General features: G+C 42.4%; 1 protein-coding gene across 7 annotated transcripts in view; it reads right to left on the reverse strand.

Moving 5' to 3' along the window:
- The window catches only part of RPS6KA2 (ribosomal protein S6 kinase A2), a 476,226-nt gene continuing 455,874 nt past the window's right edge, over positions 1 to 20,352 (reverse strand). For 6 of the 7 annotated variants that reach the window (XM_073337900.1, XM_073337901.2, XM_073337903.2 and 3 more), the window contains 6 exons: positions 16,679 to 16,837; positions 15,224 to 15,385; positions 9,345 to 9,421; positions 6,933 to 7,050; positions 2,615 to 2,752; positions 1 to 2,220 (listed from right to left, as the gene is read on the reverse strand). In XM_073337900.1, the coding sequence (XP_073194001.1) occupies positions 2,095 to 2,220; positions 2,615 to 2,752; positions 6,933 to 7,050; positions 9,345 to 9,421; positions 15,224 to 15,385; positions 16,679 to 16,837 (780 nt within the window). In that variant the 3' untranslated portion in view covers positions 1 to 2,094. The remainder of the gene's footprint in view (positions 2,221 to 2,614; positions 2,753 to 6,932; positions 7,051 to 9,344; positions 9,422 to 15,223; positions 15,386 to 16,678; positions 16,838 to 20,352) is intronic. The other variant, XR_012158128.1, reaches the window with a different exon arrangement.

Consider the following 20,352-nt stretch of genomic DNA (forward strand, 5'->3'; position numbering starts at 1 on the left):
GTTTCACAGCATTGTTTTATTCTTAAAAAAAAAATACAGTTTAAAGGAGAGCTGCTTTGATGCAGTCCCGTGTGCACAGCACATAAAACAGAACATTAAATATTGGTTTAAATTATTAAGATTAATTATAAATTTTAAAATCGACTAATACAAACAATTCAGAGCAACACTGGAAAATGTAATCCTAGAAAGTGCATTGCTGTAGTTAATGCAACTCCTTGTTCCCCTGGACATACTGCTGCGAAGAGTCTGAATCTGCTGATTCCAGTTGAGTATCGAGATGCACAGCATAATAAACACCACTTCTAGGATACAAAGCTCCATGTTCACATTTTTTTCTTTTAACCTTTTGCAACAGAAAATAAAAGCCAACATAGTATATTGTCTGCTTCTGCAAAGCCTGTGAGGTGATGAAATTCACTTGAAAAACAAATTAAGAAAAGCACTATAAATAACAACCCTGGCCAACTTGTGACCATCAAGAGCCAACATGGATAAGAAAGGGAATAAAAAAAGTCTTAAGTCCAGCAATACAAACCTTGCCCATTTTCTTTTGAAATCAGTAAAACAAATCATCTTTTGCAATTCCTAAGACTTTTCCGGTGAAGTTCTTTTCCCACACCTGGAAAACCCAGATAGCAGAGTATGTCCTATTGATTTTTATTTCAATAGGACAGTATCCTTTATTATTATTAATAATAACATTATTATTTAAATACCTTGTAAGACTCAGGTGGCTCCTTTAGGAGAAAGTACTGTGAGCCCAGGCATAATAGAAGGTTTGGCCCTTTAAAAGCAGGGAACCTGGAGAGTACATTTCCCAGGGAGGAACTGTTGAGTGTCACGCATCTATGGGAGTGTGTGTCAGGTGACAAGCCAAGATTATATAAGGAAGGCAGTGGAGGGGGCAGGAAGTTGATGGAGATAGGGTTGATCTCTCCAGAGTAGCAGGCCTGTGCAAACAAACTGAGGAGGGTTGGTGGAAAAGGCCTGGGGGAACAAGAATGACAGTCCATTTAGCCCCTCCTGGGCTCAACAATCCACTAGTCTGGTTGGCACAGTTATAAAAAGGGGAACTTCCTGCAACCCTTCCTGGAAGATCAAGTCTGGCCACCCTAACTGTGAGTTTCAACTGACTTTAACACCCCCCTCCACAATCTTGTCCAAGTGACTTCCTTCTGTCAATAACCCTCCTTGGGGTCTTTCTGTGTGCTGTCTGTAGGTCTGTCCCAGGTCTTTTCCTGGATCTGTTCCACCAGCCATCCTCAGCTTGTTTTGTCAAGCCAGCTACTATGGAGAAGTCAAACCTAGGGAATACCTTCTCTCTGAGCCACAGGCTCCTACTCATATAGTCTTGGTCAGACATCTGACCTCCTCATTCACATAAGACCTAACAATCCCTTTTGGAGACTGCAGTTCCAAGAGTTCTCTGCCAAACCTTGATATATTAGGGCTCGTGACATCTGCTCTTAAAGGGACTGTCACTGTTCCATACCTTATTCAACATCAGATGAGAGTGGAAGAGTTCACAAGATTTCTCAGAATCAGAAGAAGTGTTGATCAGCGACAGCTCTTTCTTCTTCACTTTGTACAGCATTTTTTATAAGTCTCGTATTTGGCATCATGTCTCCCCAACCTTCAGTTCCTTTGAGACGGGCTTCAGTGCAGTTGATGATCAGTAGATGTATACTGCTGACTGGTTGAGCCAATTCACCATGATGCAGATGCTGGCATAGTTGAAAACTTTTAAACCAAACTGCTTGCTTTCACTGTGAAAAGTGCTTTAAAAAAGTGATCTCGGCACATCTTAAGGATTCGAAAATAGTACTTGGGGTTGGGAGGGAATCTATTTTATTTGGCTTTAAATCAATAAGGAAATAGGGCAATTGGCACATCTTGGAGAAGTTGCTGATTCAGGATTCTGGCCTGAATGTAAAATATAAAACAGTAAAGGATAACTTTGCCTTTATGCTGGACTTCTGCTGATTCTGGTGACTTCATGTGCAAGTTGTCCAAAGTTCTGTTAACTGAGTAATAAAGATGAACCTCTTGAATAACAAACTGTGGGTTTCAGTGAGGCATTTTTGGGGTCTGCTATAACCTTGTTGAGGTAAGTCTTTTCATGCCCCTCCTCTGAGCCAGATTGGAGGACAATACAGGCTCCAGTCTTGGTGCCTGAGGTGTTCTGTTTAAAGCAAAGTATGTGGCTGCCATTGCACCCTGTAAAATAAGAGAAATTCTTGGCTTAAAATAAGTTCTTTCATTACTCCCCTCCCTTTCCTAGTTCCTACCACCAAGTGAAAGGAGACTCTCCAGTAGCTGTTAGTAGTATAGGCCCTGGCAGACTGGTTCCAATTCCACCCCACAAGGGGTACTGGTACACGTGTACACACACACACACTTGAGCTAGTTCATTACAACGCAGAAGGAAGTTATAACAACTAGTAGATGATGATGTGTGTAAAAGCTTTACATTTAATGTAATACTATATTTATCTTGGGCTCATTTGAAAATAACCCCCTAATTTCCTGTATCTCCAAGTTGCTAATGCAAATCCTATCTTTTCACTGTTACTCAGGAAGTTACAGTTCTCAGGAAAAAGATGCTGTGTACCTTCACCAGGTGAACATCCTGTCTGCTGAGTTGATTTTGAGATAGATATTCCCTGTTCACTATCCATGGGTGTCTTAGCACTTGGACTGCTGTTAGGCGCTGATGAGGATCTACATGAAGCATCTTGGACACAATATCCTGCGGTTGAAGGAGAAGGAAAAGGGGGTGCGGGGAGAAATGTAAAAACCGTCAATTGAGGTTTTCAGAGTCTGATTGGAAATATTTTTACTTAGATTTTCCCCTTACTCATGGTAGCTTCATCAGCAGTATTTAAATAGACAGTGCAGTGCATCCAAGCCTTTATAGTCCCTTGTAACTTTCAGAAGTAAAACCAAATTTCATACTGACATTTAAGCACCTAAGAGCCCATCTGAACACATTAATATGAAACTTGGACATCCTATTAAAACATCATTTGACAATTGGCCTGCACAGATACCGGGAGGTACCTCAGGCCTCAACTGAATTTTCCCCCTTTGAGTTATTATATGGGTGCCACCCCGTGGCATACTAGATATCGCCAAAGAGATCTGGGAAGAGGAACCCAATGAGGGGAGAAATATAACTGAACATGTATTGCAGATGCGAGACTGGATAGCCCGGGTCACCCCATTGTATGGGAACATTTGTAAAAGCTGCAGGAGACCCAGCAAACCCATTACAATCACCAGGCAGAAGTCTGACAGTTCCAACCAGGGCATCGCATGATGGTGTTGGTACCCATGGCAGAAAGCAAGCTTTTGGCCCAATGACAGAGGCCCTATGAGGTGGTTGAACCCGTGGGGGAAGTAACCTACAAGGTGCGGCAGCCGGAAACAAGAACAGATTTATCACATTAACTTCTTGAAATCTTGGCAACAGTGAGAGGCATGTGTAGTGGCCCAAGAGGCCCTGATCCAGGGAAATAACCTACATGAACAGATCAGGATATCCCCTGATCTGATACCGAACCAGAAGAAGGAGGTAACTGAGATGATCAACTGGTACGAGGACGTGTTTTCAACCAAACCAGGCCAGAGCACCAAAGCATATCACCACATTATCACAGATCCTGGGGCAAAGGTAACTTTAAGCCCCTACCGGGTCCCAGCGGCAAAAAGGGAGGAGATCAAGGCAGAGGTAAAAAGGATGTTGGAACTGGGAGTCATCGAAGAGTCCCACAGTCAATGGTCGAGCCCGATTGTGTTGGTGCCCAAACCTGATGGCACCACTAGGTTTTGATGCATACCCCATACCCTGCATTGATGAGTTAGTTGACCACTTGGGCAATGCCTGATTTTTGACCACCCTTGATTTAACAAAGGGATACTGGCAGATTCCCCTTGCCAAAGATGCAGAAGAAAAGACGGCATTCTCTACACCAGAGGGTCTGTTTCAATATACTGTTCTTCCTTTTGGACTGCATGGGGCACCTGCCACCTTCCAGTGTCTTATGGACAAGCTCCTGCGGCCCCCTACAGTTATGCAGCTGCATACCTGGATGATGTGATTATTCACACCCCCGACTGGGAGACCCACTTGGAAAAGGTGGAAGCGGTACTGGACACGCTAAGATGGGCCGGCCTCACAGCCAACCCAGCCAAGTGTTCTACAGGGTGAATACCTTGGCTACATTGTAGGAAGGGGCATGGTGAAGCCCCAACTAAACAAACTGGAGGCTATCCAAAATTGTCCCTGGCCAAATCAGAAAAAGCAAGTCCGGGCATTCCTGGGTGTGGTGGGGTACTACCAGTGATTTATTCCCCATTTTGCCACCAGAGCAAGTCCCCTGACCGACCTGATAAAAGCCCGGGGTCCAGACATGGTGAAGTGGACAGATGCCGCAGAGAAAGCATTCACGGATCTACGGACAGCCCTCTGCAGTAACCCTGTGCTTATAGCCCCAGACTTCAACAAAGAATTCATTTTACAGACAGATGCATCTGAAGTAGGATTGGGAGATGTCCTATCGCAGATGGTTGGAGACGAAGAACACTGGATCCTCTACCTCAGCAGGAAACTCTTCCCAAGAGAGCAGAAGTATGCTGTGGTTGAGAGAGAGTGCCTTGCTGTGAAATGGGCCATGGAAACACTATGTTATTACCTGCTGGTTTACCCTTGTGACCAACCATGCATCCCTCCAGTGGGTGCAGCGAAATAAAGAGAAGAACGCAAGGGTGACCAGATGGTTCCTGTCCCTACAACCTTTTCAATTAATCATACAATACTGGGCTGGAAGCCACCATAGCAATGCAGATGGCTTGTCTCGGGTACACTGCCTGATGTCTGAAGTTGCCCAACCCTGTAGTGTTGAGCAGAGGGGAGCGGTATATGTGACAAGGTCAGGCCAGATGGCTACAGGAGAGTGATAGAAGGCAGATATATTAGCTCCAGATTAAGCAGGTCCCTTTTCCCTGGGTAAGGTAACAGGGGTGGTTCCAGAACAATCAGGAACTTGCTGGAACCAATTAAGGCAGGCAGGCTAATTAGGACACCTGGAGCCAATTAAGAAGCTGCTAGAAGCAATTAAGACAGGAAGGCTAATCAGGCCATCTGGTTGAAAAAGGACCTCACTTCAATCAGTGAGGGGTGTGCAAGGAGCTAAGAGTGAGAGGGCGTGCTGCTAGAGGACTGAGGAGTACAAACACTATCTGGCATCAGGAAGAAGGTCCTGTGGTGAGGATAAAGAAGGTGTTGGGAGGAGGCTGTGGGGAAGTAGCCAGGGAGTTGTAGCTGTCATGCAGCTTTTACAAGAAACACTGTAGACAGCTGCAATCCACAGGGCCCTGGGCTGGAACCTGGAGTAGGGGGTGGGCCTGGGTTTCCCCCAATCCCTTATTGGATACAAGAGGAGTGGTCCTGGACTGTGGGTTCCACCAGAGGGGAAGGTCCCTGGCCTGTCCCCCAACCCACTAGGTGAATCAGCAGAGACTGCAGGGATTGTTCTCCTTCCGTTTCCCTAAGCTGGCCAGCGATGAGGTTAGCTGAGTGAACGGCAGGTTTGAGCCACTAGCAAAAGTGGCCAAACTGAGGGCTGCTGTGAACCTCTGAAGCGAACAAATCCACCAATAAGTGCAGGACCCACCAAGGCAGAGGAGGAACTTTGTCACAGTAAGTACCTCCATGGAGAGAAAATACTAGGTACTAAAAAGCTCTTTAATTTAGTGGAGAAAGGCATAAGGACCACCAATGACTAGAAACATAAACCAGAAAAATTCAAATTGGAAATAAGGCACACGTTTTTAACAATTTAAGGGTGATTAACCATTGGAACAAACTACCAAGGGAAGTGGTGGATTCTCCATCTCTTAACATGTTCAAATCAAGGCTAGAAGGATAGGCTTCAGTCAAGCACAAGTTATTTGGTTCAATAGAGAGGTAACTAGGTGAAATTCTATGGCCAGTAATATACAGGAGGTCAAATTAGATGATCTAATGGTCCCTTCTGGCCTTAAACTCTAAAGAATACAAGAGAAATGAAGATGGTCCTGTGGTTAGAATTTAGGACAGGTTTGTCCTAATCCCAGCTCTTCCACAGACTACTTTTGTGACTTTGGGTAAGTCACTTTGGTCAAAATGTATAGAAGTGACCAATACTTGGAGGTATGGGGGCCCATTTGAGACACACCTTGGGCCTGATTCTTAAAAGGGCTGGGGGCTGAGTGCCCACCACTTCAGATGAAGTCAAGTGGAGCTGTGGGTGCTCAGCACCTCTGAAAACCAGGCCCAAGGTATCACAAATTTGGGTACCCAAAATGAGTGGCCATTTCTGAAAATTTTGGCATAATCAATTTGTGCTGCACTTTTCTCATTTGTAAAACTGGTACAAGGATATTTACCTTCCTCACAAGACTGTGAGAGAGAAATTAATATCTGTAAAGTCAACTGAGATACTTGAATGAAAAGTATTAGTAATAATACAAAACCATAACAACAAACATACCTAAGTGCATGTTAAAATATTTATTTATGGGTTGCCTTTTAAAGGGTTTACCTCCGGGGGGTCACACAGTGATCCACAGTTAACCCGGACACTTGCAGTTTTGGGCTGCCCTCTATATTTTGAAAAGTTCAACCAAATTGAAAAGGATTTTTTGTTGGACTTAGATATTAAATTTCACTTATTTGCGTTATGATGCTGCATTATGTCTTACATTCCTGAAATAGGCGACACAAATTCATAAGTCACCCAGAACCATTTTGACATAGTTCTCATTAAAATAGAATTGATGGAACTAATACAGCTGCTGCTTTCACCTCCTCTTGCTTAAAAGAACCTTAGTCTTGCAGAATGACCCCTTTTTGGAAAGCAGGATAAAAACATGACTCCTCTGCTGACCTTGGCAGCATCGGACACTGAATCCCAGTTTCCTCCTGCAAGTGCATACTTCCCGCTGCCAATCCTGGCCAGTATCTCTTCTGGGGTGTCATCTGGTCCATTTGCAAAAGGGGTGAATCTGTGAAACAAACATCACGTTTACTGTAAAAAGATGTATCTTTATGTACTGCAGATTTTTAGGTGTACAATTTTAGGGCCTGATTCTGCAGCCCTAGCTCCCACTAAAATCATTAGGCATTTAATCTAAGTAAAGACTGCAGAAACAAGCCCTTAATTTTTATTCAGCTATGGTGAGAGTTTCTCAAGGACAAATGCTGTACCATCCCCTTGAAATTGTCCTGCAAAGAAAAAAGAAATGCACTTTTGTTTTCCTCTGGTTTCTTTCTGATTTTTTTTTTAAAGCATATGTTATTTTGCTTCCCACCCCCACTTTTTTTTTAACCTTAAAAATTCAGGTCTAGTCTACCTTAGAGCCAGGGTGATTGGCAAAGTAGTGGAATTATGACATAAGAGGCAGGATGTAAAAGCTCTGGTATGTCTGAGACGAAGAAAGCAGGAAAACAAGCACCTTTTTTAAAAAAAACATTCAAAAGTCCACCTTTCAGGTCTTCTTTAGTTGTCATAATAAAGATTGTGGAAACAAATCACCTGTGATAAGGTTATGGAAAAGCCTGTCTCCCCACCCCTCAGCTATCTCCTCTTTGGAGTAGAAGAGGTGCCCCAGATCTCAACAGGCTTCTCACCTTTTGAACTTTTATATGGCTAACAGCCTTGAGGAATCCTGGACCTCCTTAAAAGATGCCAGGGAAAAGCAGTAGTCATGGTCTCAAACCATGTTACAGCAGGTCCTACAAATGTACAAATCTTGAACAGGTGGGACAATTTATGAAGGAGAATCTCCTGCGTGCCCAACAAACTCAGGCTCAAAACTATAACAAAGGCTCCTGGGAGAGGGTTTTTCAGGTGGGGGGACTGCATGCTATTGCTCCTCCCCAGCTCCGAGGGCAAGCTCTTGGCCCAATGGCAGGGCCATAGGAGGTTTGTCTGATGGGAATTCAAATTTTCTTTTAAGGATTACATTTTAAAAAATCCAGTTAATTAATCTAACTGGTAAGATAAACTGATCTCAGATAATGTGTCAGTCTTTAAAGTCCTTATCTCCTCTTGCCATATACGCTGTAAATCTGTGGTATTAGCTAAACAGAGACTGCCTTTTTCAGAGACCACAGTGAAGTAAGGAATTGTAAGACATTGCTTTAGTTCAGAGCAGAAACTGACTTGATTTGCAGCGCAGGCCAGACAGGCTCTGCACATTATTCCTGAAGTGTCTAACATACCTAACACAGTTTCTGAACAATTCTGATCACCACTAAATAGCTAGTATTGGAAGTGCTGGCATCTTTTTTGTAATGGATGAGGCAAAATGTGAGTGACAGAGATGGACTCAGAGTATGTGTTTTCCATACAATCTGAGGAGGGAATTAAAGTTCTTCTCCACTGCTGAACTAGCAAGTATCTGGTCTATGTGTTTTAAAGGACATTGCAAAGATTCAACCAATGATTAGATATGACAAATGTGCATGTACTCTCTGCCTTGGCCAGCCAGCCAGCCATTCCTCTACTAGAGCTGTACGAAACTTGACATTTTTAGTTTGCAAGGAGTTTGACAATTTTTGTTTCTGGTTTGTGTTCTATGACTTTCACACTCAAACCAACTCTTCATTCTCAGCCCTTTCTACTCCTTTCAATCTACTTTCTTCCTCTGAGCCATCTTATGTCTGTCTTTAACTTCAGCCACTACATCTATACCTCCTTTCCCTTTCTAGGTCCCAGCTCCCCAAGCACCCACTCCTTTTGCTAGTTTGTCCCTTTTTACAATCTTATTGCTGGTAGGAGAGCCTTTTCCTTTGTAACTCTTGCCATCAGAAGCAAAATTCCTATTCTGTCTGCATCTTGGAGCCTCCATCTATCTTTCAAATTGCACCTGAAACACAACTTTTCTCCTTTTCATAGGTGCTCAGATACCACAGTGATGAGCACAGTACAGGAACCTGAATAGAACACACCTTAAAATTGAAATTAATGAAACTCCTCATATGAATAAGGTGAACAGGATCTGGCTCTTTAATAGACTATTCCTATATTATACACTTAAGCACTTTTGGAAATTTTATCCTAAGTGATGTATGCATTTAGTAGCTTAAGTCTCATTGACAGTCTATGGGACATAGGCTAAGTGTCTAAATCAGTTCTAAAAGTGCCAGACTTTTCAGTTCTGAAAGTGCCAGGCTTTTTATTTTGTCTGCTGCAATTAGCTTAATCTCTCAGAATAAATTGTATTTGTATTTATTCATGACTTGTTTATGTCTTTAATCACTTTTGAACTACCTGCACCAGAAATCTCACACTTACCCTGCCAGCATGGTGTACAACAGGATCCCTAAACTCCAGACGTCGCAGGCTGCGTCATAACCTTGTCGTTTCAGGACCTACATAAGGAAATCAAAAGCGACAAGGTTAATTCATGCTCCTGATTTCTGAACTTTTGAATTGCAAGAAAATGTGGATGTTATGGCAGTGATTTGTTAACATTTTGCAGAGCTTGCTCTAGTCTACAGGTGGAATAGGGAGTTGCCAAGGGCAGCAAAACAGTCAGTAATTGTTTGCGTGGGCAACTATAGGATGGAAGGGGGGTACATTTACCATTTAGTTGAAGACAATAAGAATCTATTTAGCTGGTCCTAGACACACAACTCTAAAGAAGCCAAATAAGTCAGAGGGGCTGCGAAGCTGGGGGGGAGGGGGGAAGGGAGGGGAAGGTGGAGTTTAAAGGCAATGAATACAAGCAACTATTCTCTCCTTTGTGCATATACATTCTAATCAGTGAATGCATTTTTAAAGGTGTTAAACCCTTTCTGCTACAGTGTATAACATATTTGTTAAAGTGGCAAAGAGTCCTGTTTCAGAGTAACAGCCGTGTTAGTCTGTATTCGCAAAAAGAAAAGGAGTACTTGTGGCACCTTAGAGACTAACCAATTTATTTGAGCATGAGCTTTCGTGAGCTACAGCTCACTTCATCAGATGCATACCGTGCGGTATGCATCTGATGAAGTGAGCTGTAGCTCACGAAAGCTCATGCTCAAATAAATTGGTTAGTCTCTAAGGTGCCACAAGTACTCCTTTTCTTTTAAAGAGTCCTGTGGCACCTTATAGACTAACAGATGTATTGGAGCATAAGCTTTTGTGGGTGAAGACCCACTTCGTCAGATGCATGCACCCATGAAAGCTTATGCTCCAGTACGTCTGATGAGTCTGCTCTACAGTCTTAGCTAACAGCCATATGGCTTTTGCCTCATGCTGTAGAGGCTCATGCACTAAGCTCCAGAGGTCCCAGGTTTGATCTCATCCACCGATGACTGTGGTCTGTCGGGGTTACATTAACAAAGCCAAACTTGACCATTTTTCCTCATGTAGACAAGCTCTAAGGTGCTTTGAAGAGATCTGCCCAGCTGACTTAACACTGGTGTAAAACCAGAGTGGGAGCTATGTTCAGTCCTGTTGGCCGCATGGACAGCTAGCGCAGCACAAGGGGCCCGAGTCAGATCTGCAGTGGTGTAAATCAGGAGTTACGCCATTCAAGTCAGTGGATTTACAATGGTGTAAAATCTCTCAGGGTGGGGGAAAAATAGGGGATTCCTGATGTTCTGAGAAGGACCGTGGAGCATTCTTACCCTCAGGAGGGAAACAATAACTAACTTTTGAATTTGCTTCCCTACTGCTTTAAAAGTGAGTCAGTATTCTGCTTACATTTTGAGATTGCAGTTGTTATAGAAGATCAGTTTTTCCCATATGCTGGGATCACTAGATACAGTGACCTCCCTGCAAAACACTACAAAAGGAAGGAACATTCTGAAACATTTTTTTTCTGTCCTGAAGCCCTAGCACTGATTAGTGATCTCACTTCATTGAACGGTTGTGGGGGATTCTCCAACACTGATCATTTTAAAATCAAGATTGAAAGTTTTTCTAAAAGATCTGCTCTAGAAATTTTTTTTTTTTGGCAATGGGTGGGGTTATGGTCTGGGTTCGATAAGAAGTAAGTTTGGATGATCATAATAGTCCCTTCTGTCCTTGGAATCGATGACAAAAGTGGTTTCAGAAAATCCTGCCTAGCTAAACTTCAGTGAATACCAATGACAAGGCAAAACAATCTCTCCATCTGACAGATGTGCTGAGTGTGCATCTGCTACCTTGGAAAAAGCTACCTTACACAAGACAGTCATGACTTGGGGGCAAATAGAGTAGACAAAAAATTCTAAAAAGCTTAAAAGTACAGTATATCTGTGTTCAGTATTGACTGTGCTGGCTGGCTACTGCATCATGACAATTTTAACAGCTAGTAAAATCAGAACAGGAGTTGGGGTGTGTTTTAGCTTCCAAAATAACTTTAATAGTCCATGTTACTGATTTTTACAGCTGCATGAAATAAAATGGAGAGGTTCCAAAGTACCTCCAATAATGTATCCACGTTGGAGGCCAAAGACCTGGTGTTTCAGCAGAAAATCTGCACACTTTTTGGTGCAAAATCTACCCTTGTGCAAGCTTATGCTGTAGGGAATCTGGAAAAAGTAGGTGTGCAATTACTCAGAAAAGACTGTTTGCCAAAAATTCCCTATTGTCACTGCCCCTGGTGGTAACAATGGTGGGAGGGCTTGTCAGAGCTACCAGGCACCACTGATGGTTTAAACATCATCTCCAGGTCTACAATAATGCAGTGGTTTAAGTACCAGCAGCCACCAGCACCTTGTCGATGCTCCAGCTCCCACTGGTGAAACTCAACAGATGGGAGCTGTGTGGGACATTTTTGGCAAAAAGGTCAAGCACAGACCATGCCTATGGTTGTACAGTGACTAGCACAGTGTGGCTTCTGGGCACAACTAACATAAATAATGATAAGCATCTGCACTAAAATCAGATACCAGTTCTTTTTCACAACTTCCATAGTATTTTTGTTAAAAGGGCTTTACAAGAGAAGATGTGTTATCCTGTCCCCATGGAAGTCAGAGAACCTGTCATGTATTTAAGAGCCAAGATTTCCTAAGGGACAGAATGTGTTTTCAATGTACATATATATGGTTCTCAGGTCAACATACTGTAGGTCATTTATAGGGATGGGCAAACTTCAGATGGCTCCACTGATTTCTAAAATCCACCCAGATGTGTATCCAAAATTATCTAACTTTTAGATTTTGCATTACTGGGCTGAAATATTGTTGAAAATAGGCTCTCTCTGGTACTTTAGCATTTTGGTTTCTGGTTGTAGTGGGAACTAGGAAGCATACAACAATGGAAAAATAAGAATAAAAAAAATGCTTACATTTTTGCATGCCCAAAAAGATTCTGGCCAGAGTTTGGTTGAATTTTGAAGAACGAAGGTTCCTTATTTTACCCAAAATGATGCTTGTGGTTTGTTTTTTTCCTGACTGAACCATGCTATTTATTCTTTACAGAGAGCACTGCTCCCACTAGGTGGCATGCTGGTTCTTCCTCTTAGGCATCTTTTACCATCTATGATATTTTATCCTGCAGTAGCCCCATTAGCATCTATTACCAAAAATTAAATGCTGTACAAAATAAAGATTTATATATACAGACCTGCCATTACACCTCTGCTATCCTCTTGTATCATATGCTCAATCTCCTTCCTAACTTCCTATATAACTTCACATGCATATGGGAGGAAATGGTTTCAGTGGGGGTTGAACTGAGACAGTAAAAGACAAATCTGAGCTGACGGGCAGCATTATGTCACAGGAGCAGCACTTAAGGCTTTCATGCAAACTGTCAGTTATGGCAATGTTTCAATTGATCTCTAATGTTTCCTGCATTAGTAGGACTTGCCTGGCTCATTGAGAATGGTTAGGAGTATGATTTCTGATCTGAATTCAGCTCACTAAAGTCTAATCTGACAGTGTGTTGCTCTGGCAGTGTTTCTGATTAAGGACAGTGTACAAAAGATATTCCATAATGAAAAGAGAAAACAGATACTGTAGGAATGTTACATCTTCCAGAAAATGACAATATTTAGTATCTCGTAGGTGGTCAATTTTCATCTTAAAAATTAAACTGTCGTGGTACCACAGTACATTTTTTCATTTCATTCTGATATATTTTAAAGAGCTCTTTCCACTTTCCAGAATGGATAACCAGACCAGCAGCAACAAAATAACTGACCAGAATGTAACTTGACAATGGAAGAGTTAATAAAATATCTGCATTTTTATATATTGATCATGGCGGTCGCATGTGTCATGGAACATGACTTTGTGTCTAACACAATGAGCCACATCATCTGATGATGAGATGGCGTCAATTAAACAAAAGTCACTTTTTGAGAATTCGGGGTATATGACCCAAATTTTAAAAAAACTTCCTAAAAGTATTGTCTGCAGGAAGATGAGCCAATTACTTACTTCATAGTTATAGACAGATACCAAGTTGCTACTTTTTTGGGCAGGAGGGTAAGGAACTTAGGGGGCAAAGGAGGTTGAGGATTGCATACTGACTGAGGGAAAAATGGTATTTGATAGTGGAATGATACATAATTTTGTGATATGTAATAATTTTGTATTCTGTTATTGGGTAGTAACCAGCAGAGGTAGACAAACAATTAGAGTTGTATATTCAGGGACTTGAATAAGCTAGAGAAACCTGATTGGAACAAATAACTTACAATCATCGAGGAGATAAGCTTGTTAATGCTTCATAGAAGGACAGATATGAGTTTCAAGTGCTGAACCATAGTGGGCAGCCTAAATAGTCCAAACAGGTAAGGAACCAAAGCTATGAGCACGGTTACCACAAGATTAGGGGCAATAAAAAGGAAGAGCACTTGCTTGGGTTAGTGCTAACCTGGATCCAGTTTCTGTTACCTTGTTCAAGTCACTTGGCCTCTCTCTGCCTCAGTTCCCCATCTGTAAGTGCTGAGGATAATAGCACTTCTCACTCTCAAAGGGGTGTTGTAAGGACACCAGACATTAAAAACTGGGAGGTGCTCAGATACTACAGTGATAGGGGCCATACAAGTATCACAGATAGAAAGAAGAGAAAACACAGAGGGCCAGGTTCGGATACCCTTCCTCACACTAAACAGCATGTTACTCTATGAGTAGTTCCATTGACTTCAGTGGGACTGCTCATGGGGTGAGATACTATCCATCATGAATAATGGTATCAGAAACTGTCCCAGATGGGAAATGAATCCAGAGATGTGATGCCAAGAAGGAATTCAGACATGCTGCCACACAAAGAGTAAGAGCAGGATGGGCTAAGCTTAGGAGAGGAGCGTTCACTAAACCTGTAGTGCCTTTTTCATCTTCACTATAACCACAGATTCCATCTGGCTTGATTACGATTTGAGGAGTTCGAGGTCAGAGATGTTTTGCAGGCTCTTTTGTTTAAGCTCCTGAAATTGTGGAACCAATGAAGCCATTAGCAAAACTTCCATTGACTTCAGTGGGGCCAGGATTTCATTCCAAAATTTTTTCTCTCTTGATTCTTAATTAATCTTGGTTTCAATATAATCATTCTGAGACTAATTTTGTTTAGATGAGGTACATTGAAGGGGAAACAACCTTCTGACCTCGTAGGTGAAGCAACTGGGGAAAGAGAGATACCTAGCCTGGAGTAATCAGCCAAAGTGACACCTAAGTAACAGTTGCCAACTTTCACGCGGTAAATAAGCACCCCGACTTTCACAATAAGTCAAAAATCAAGCTAATCCCATTTCAAAACAAAGCCAAAACAAGCCAATCCCTAAAAACCCTAACACTCTATGTGATTAGATCCCCTCCCGGTATGCAGTCTGGGACTGTGGTAGGCCCACTGTGCATCCGCCCCCGCTTTGCTCCTGCTTGCCTGGAGCCGATCAAAAAAAAAAAAAGAAGCAACAAGCTACAAGCCAAAAGCTAGCCATCAAGCAACGCATACGCCAATTAAGCCAAAAAAAAAAAAAAAAAAGCCCAATTTCTGCATTTTTTTCGTGGGTTTGGCATGTCTGCTAAGTAAGTCCCAACCAGACATGGATACAGTCAGTAGGGACATGGGGAAAGCTAACCAACCACAAGGAATTCTAGGACTAGGGACAGCTGGTAACAGGGCACATGAAACTTGTCTCTGTTCTAACTCCTACTTTGTTCCTTTTTTAAAGGCAGTGTGAGAAAGGAAGGACAGTGATAGAGACATGCTTTTTGTTATAAAATTATGTATCCACAGTTTGTGAAACACACTACCTCAGGGGCTACGAAGTTGGCTGTGTAGCAAGGTGTCATGAGCAGTCCATTCTCTGCTCTCAGCTGTTTGGCAAATCCGAAGTCACAGATCCTGATGGAATCTGGGTTTCCTGACTCATCCATGTAGAGAATGTTACTGGGCTTCAGATCTCGATGCACAACCTTAATGGGAAACAAATAAAAAAATAAATAACTTGGGCATGATTACACAGCTTGCAGGCTTGGTTACCTTCATTGTATGTTTTTCCTGATGGGGGGGAGTGTGTGTGTGGGGTGGGGGGGGTGGGGGTTGGGGTTCCTGCCTTGAAAGAGTGGGCCTTTGAAGAATGTCACTTTTTTTTGTTTTAAAAATGAGTGAATTGATGGCATGCATGCAGAATTGCACTTCTGTTAAAATCAGAAATAATAATACAAATTGCATCCTCTGCTGATATATAAGAGGGAGGCAGATGTTCCAGTGGAAAGGCATCTCTTTTGTGAGTTAGCAGAAGGGATTACTATACAAATAAAATACATCCCTCTAAAAGTACAGTAAGCTCTTTGAATCTGAATGTTTTAATCCTTCAATTAAAAAAGAGAGAAGACTGCCAAAGGCGGAAAGTGTGGACTCATTTGAGTGGGAGGCTCTTTCTCTGGCTGCTCTTAACATGAGTGGCTCTTAACTGAAGGGAGACATTTTCATTTTCCTTCATTTCCCTTCCTAAAAATCCTTTGTGCAGTGTGTATGTCACTAGAAGTGGCTGAATTTCAGTGGTGGGCAAATAAATGATATAAACTATATCAGCCATGCAAAACTGTCATGAAAATGTATTAGCCTTGGTACAAAATGAACTCATCCTGGTCACGATGATAATGGAAAAGGTACTTTACAGGCCCATCCAAAATGTTGCATGCCCCAGACAAATGGGAAAGGAAAGTACTTCAAATTGCGATATGTAGGGAGCTCAAATTTCAAAAGTTGTGCTATTAATAGGCTGTCAAAACCCTGCCCTATCAGATGTTCAAATCAGCATATAAGCTTAAAAAATGGGAATTTGTTTATGCACCTATATGCTGATGTGACTGTCCGAGGACTAGGATTTCGATATTTTATTGAAGAGTTCATATTTGCTCACATGGTGCTTGGATACTACAATGATGATTGTGATATGAATAAATAACGCCCACATAGATTTGAAAATGAGAATCTTTGGCATTGCATAAATATAAGGTATTTGGCCTGGAGAATGGCACGAGTGGCTTTGATCCCATTTCAAACTGGACACTCATTTTTAAATGTAATTATTAAATATTAAAACAATTAACCCTTTCCAAATTTCTTTGCACCTTTGAATGTTCATTTTGGGCAACCCCCCGTATTTAATATTTATTTCCTGAGAAGCAACATCAAAGCTACTTTTCTAAGAGTCAGTTTTTACTAAGGTTGACATGGAGAACAGAGGTAATCATACTTACTCCTTGGGAATGCAGATAGTCCACAGTCTTGGTAATGGTGCAAAGGACAGCACTAGCCTCTCGTTCTGAGAAACACTTCTGTCGAAGGATTCGATCTAAGAGCTCTCCTCCTCGCATTAGCTCCATCACCAGGTACACATACTTCCCATCATCATACACCTAACAGAGCAGAGGAAGCAATCATACATCATGGATCAATTAGTCTAGCAAGTAGTGATCACTCTGCAATATCTTGCCATGTAATTGCAAGATGCTGCAAGAAGAAAACAGAGCTAATACAGAAGTGAATTTTATACTCCTTGTATTTAACAACAACATAAAAGTGAACTTTTTACAAAAGGGGTTAATCGTTACAGTAACTCTTCACTTAACATCGTCCTGGTTAACGTTATTATGTCGCTGATCTATTAGAGAACATACTCATTTAAAGTTGCACAGTGTTCACTTATAAAGAAAAGGAGTACTTGTGGCACCTTAGAGACTAGCCAATTTATTTGAGCATAAGCTTTCGTGAGCTACAGCTGTAGCTCACGAAAGCTTATGCTCAAATAAATTGGTTAGTCTCTAAGGTGCCACAAGTACTCCTTTTCTTTTTGTGAAGACAGACTAACACAGCTGTTACTCTGAAATGTGTTCACTTATAACATTGTTTGGCCACAGCCCACTAGTATAGTACTTTGTCCACTACTTGCGGGATTCTCTGGAAGAGCAGCCCGTTGGCTCTAGCGGGTGGGAGCTTGGAACCAGGGCAGACCAGCGGCCCCCTATCTGCTCCCCTCCACCCGTGCCAGCACCTCCTGCCGACAGGCCCCACAGATGAGCGCCTCCCCATGCCTCCAGCCTGCAACAATCATCTGTTTTGCGGCGTTCAGGAGGCTCTGGGGGGGAGGTGGGAGGAGTGAGGATGTGGCGTGCAGCCTCCCCCCTCACTCCCCCAGTGCCTCCTCCTCCCTTCCCGTACCTCCCACCTGCCATGATCAGTGGTTTTGCAGTGTGCAAGAAGTTTTAGCGGGGAGGAGTGAGGACTCGGGGGCGAGGGGGTGGAGCAGGGTGGGAAGAAGCAGGGCGGTGGTGGAGCAGGGGCAGGGCCTGGGCTTTGGGGGGGAAAGGGTGGAGTGGGGGCAGGCCTGGGGCACAGCTGGGGGTTGAGCACCTCCCGGCGCTTAGGAGGAGCAAGAGGAGCAGCCTGATGATCCACCCTCATTCACCCTCTGACTCCACCACTTCAGCCAAGCTTCACAATCATTATTGTGTACCGTATTAAATTGTTTTGTTTAAAACTTATACCTGTATTACATTGTTTGTTTAAAATGTATATAATGTCTTTTGTCTGGGAAATTTTTTTCCCTGGAACCTAATTCCCTCTAATTTACACTCATTCTTATGGGGAAATTGGATTCGCTTAACACTGTTTCGCTTAAAGTTGCATTTTTCAAGAACATAACTACAATGTTAAGTGAGGAGTTACTGTACTTTCTTCTTATCTCTAAAGCAACTATTCATCCTACTTTAAACTGCACATCATAATTTGCTATCAAGTCTGCAAAATATTAACAAACCAAGCTGCAGAAGCAGCACCACCACGCAGCCTGAAATCTCTTCTGGCGTTAGTCCAAACTTCCTCACAATTATCTGCTCTCTTCCAGTTCTACAGGGTAGCACTTGCCATTTAAAATATCAATATTTCCCTTTTGCCTCATAAGTAGCCAAACAAACTGCATTATGCTTATTCAGGACTTACTTTCCGTGACACCATATAGCATGTGCTTTGCTATTCTGGTGAATAAGTTGTTTCCATCAGCTTTTTGTCCAAACTGCAGTATAACAATTTTAATTTCATACCCCTTTGCTAGACTGGACATTTTTATGGACAACAAGAATATCCAGTGTTATAATAATCAATGCTAAACCTTTTCGGAGGAGATACAAAGCTTCATGCTGCCAGTTTTAAGGCAATCTCTATTAGGGATTAGGATGAGACCTTAATGGGGACCACATATGCCTAGGGGTTTCTTGAACTTTCCTCTAAAACATCTGCTGATGGCCACTGTTGGAGACAGGATACTGGACCAGATGAAGATAAGTCTGATCCAGTATGGCAATTCCTATGTTCCTGTGTGTACAGACTATGGATAACGTTTCTGTGTTTCTGTCTATTGAAACAAACACATGCACAACACACACCACTACACTCTAAGTGCTGGCAATGGTAGACTATTGTCCAAATGAATTGCCTAGGAATTATAATGTGAGTAAATACAGATATGTCTTTAGGCCTGGCTTGTTATACGTAACTTGCCTCATTTCTTAGTGGATATCATTGTGAAGGTGAATGGAAGGTTAAGTTGTAAATAGGGGCTTAACAAGCAGTATGCTGGAGTCAAAATGTTTGTGCTGGCTAAGATAAGCAGGAGCACCTGGATGCTAGGGACAATGGACAAGATAAACCTGGAATGTAAAGATCAGTTTCTACATGGACAGAGCATACTGTACAGGGATTGGTTCCTGAAAAGTAACCAATCCTACCATGAAACATATGATGCAATGTTTGGGTAAGAATGCATGTTTTATGAAAAATGTATGTAAGGTAAAGTTTTGCTGTGTAACTTTGGGTGTGTGGTGCACCCTACATGCACCCCCCTACGCTTCAGTCTGATTAACTAAGTGTAGCTTTGCTGTATGCCAAATAAAGGAACTGAATGACGAGACTTGAGTCAAACTGAATTCTTGGGGAATGAGTGGAAGAGGTATCAGGAAAACCCAAACAATATCTACACACATTCTCCTAACATTCAGTTGGATACCCATCTGCAAAGTGCCAGCATTCTAGAAGCATTAACATTCTGTGCTTGGATAGAATTCTGCTGTATTGTATTCTGTTTAGGTTCTTATACCATGCTCATCACTGTAATCCCTGAGTGCCTAGAATCTCACACTAGATCATTCCCAATTCCTGTAACTCTTGGATAGATACGCACTAGGCCGGTGGTTCTCAAACTTTTGTACTGGTGACCCCTTTCACATTAGCAAGCTTCTGTGTATGACCCCTCCTTAGAAATTAAAAACACATTTTTATATATTTAACACCATTATAAATGCTTGAGGCAAAGCGGGGTTTGGGGTGGAGGCTGACAGCTCACAACCCTCCCTGTAATATCCTTGCGACCCCCTGAGGGGTCCCGACCCCCAGTTTGAGAACCCCTGCGATAGGCTGTGTCTTTGTCCCTTAACATTCCCCAATTCTTGGAATGGGAGAAGAAGTGGGGAGCCAGAAAATGTCATATTTTATTATTTGAAGTTTTGGAAGTCCACATGATCACTTTTCTACAGCTTTCCATCTTCCACTAGAATCAAGGGCTCTGAGCTTTGTAAATACAATACTCCAGGAGCTCCAACACAAATGAGCTCACAGAGGTGTGTTTTCTTTAAGGGAGTGAAAAAATCAGTAGTCTCCCACACAAGAGCACACCACAACCCTGAAGCAAGCTTCCTCTTTTTCCTTTATTGCCATTTGTGAGACAGCTAGCACTGTTAGGCCTCATCTGTACGAGGGGATTTAAGCAAGAACATTTTCCAGTAGGGCTGCCAGGAGTTGGATTCCTAGTGTTGACAAGACTCCAGCCGCTTACAACATTTCTACACCATGTTGACTAAAGCTGCTCAGAGAAAGGGGA

This window comes from Lepidochelys kempii, chromosome 3, assembly GCF_965140285.1.
Source record: "Lepidochelys kempii isolate rLepKem1 chromosome 3, rLepKem1.hap1, whole genome shotgun sequence".
Taxonomy (NCBI): Eukaryota; Metazoa; Chordata; order Testudines; family Cheloniidae; genus Lepidochelys; species Lepidochelys kempii.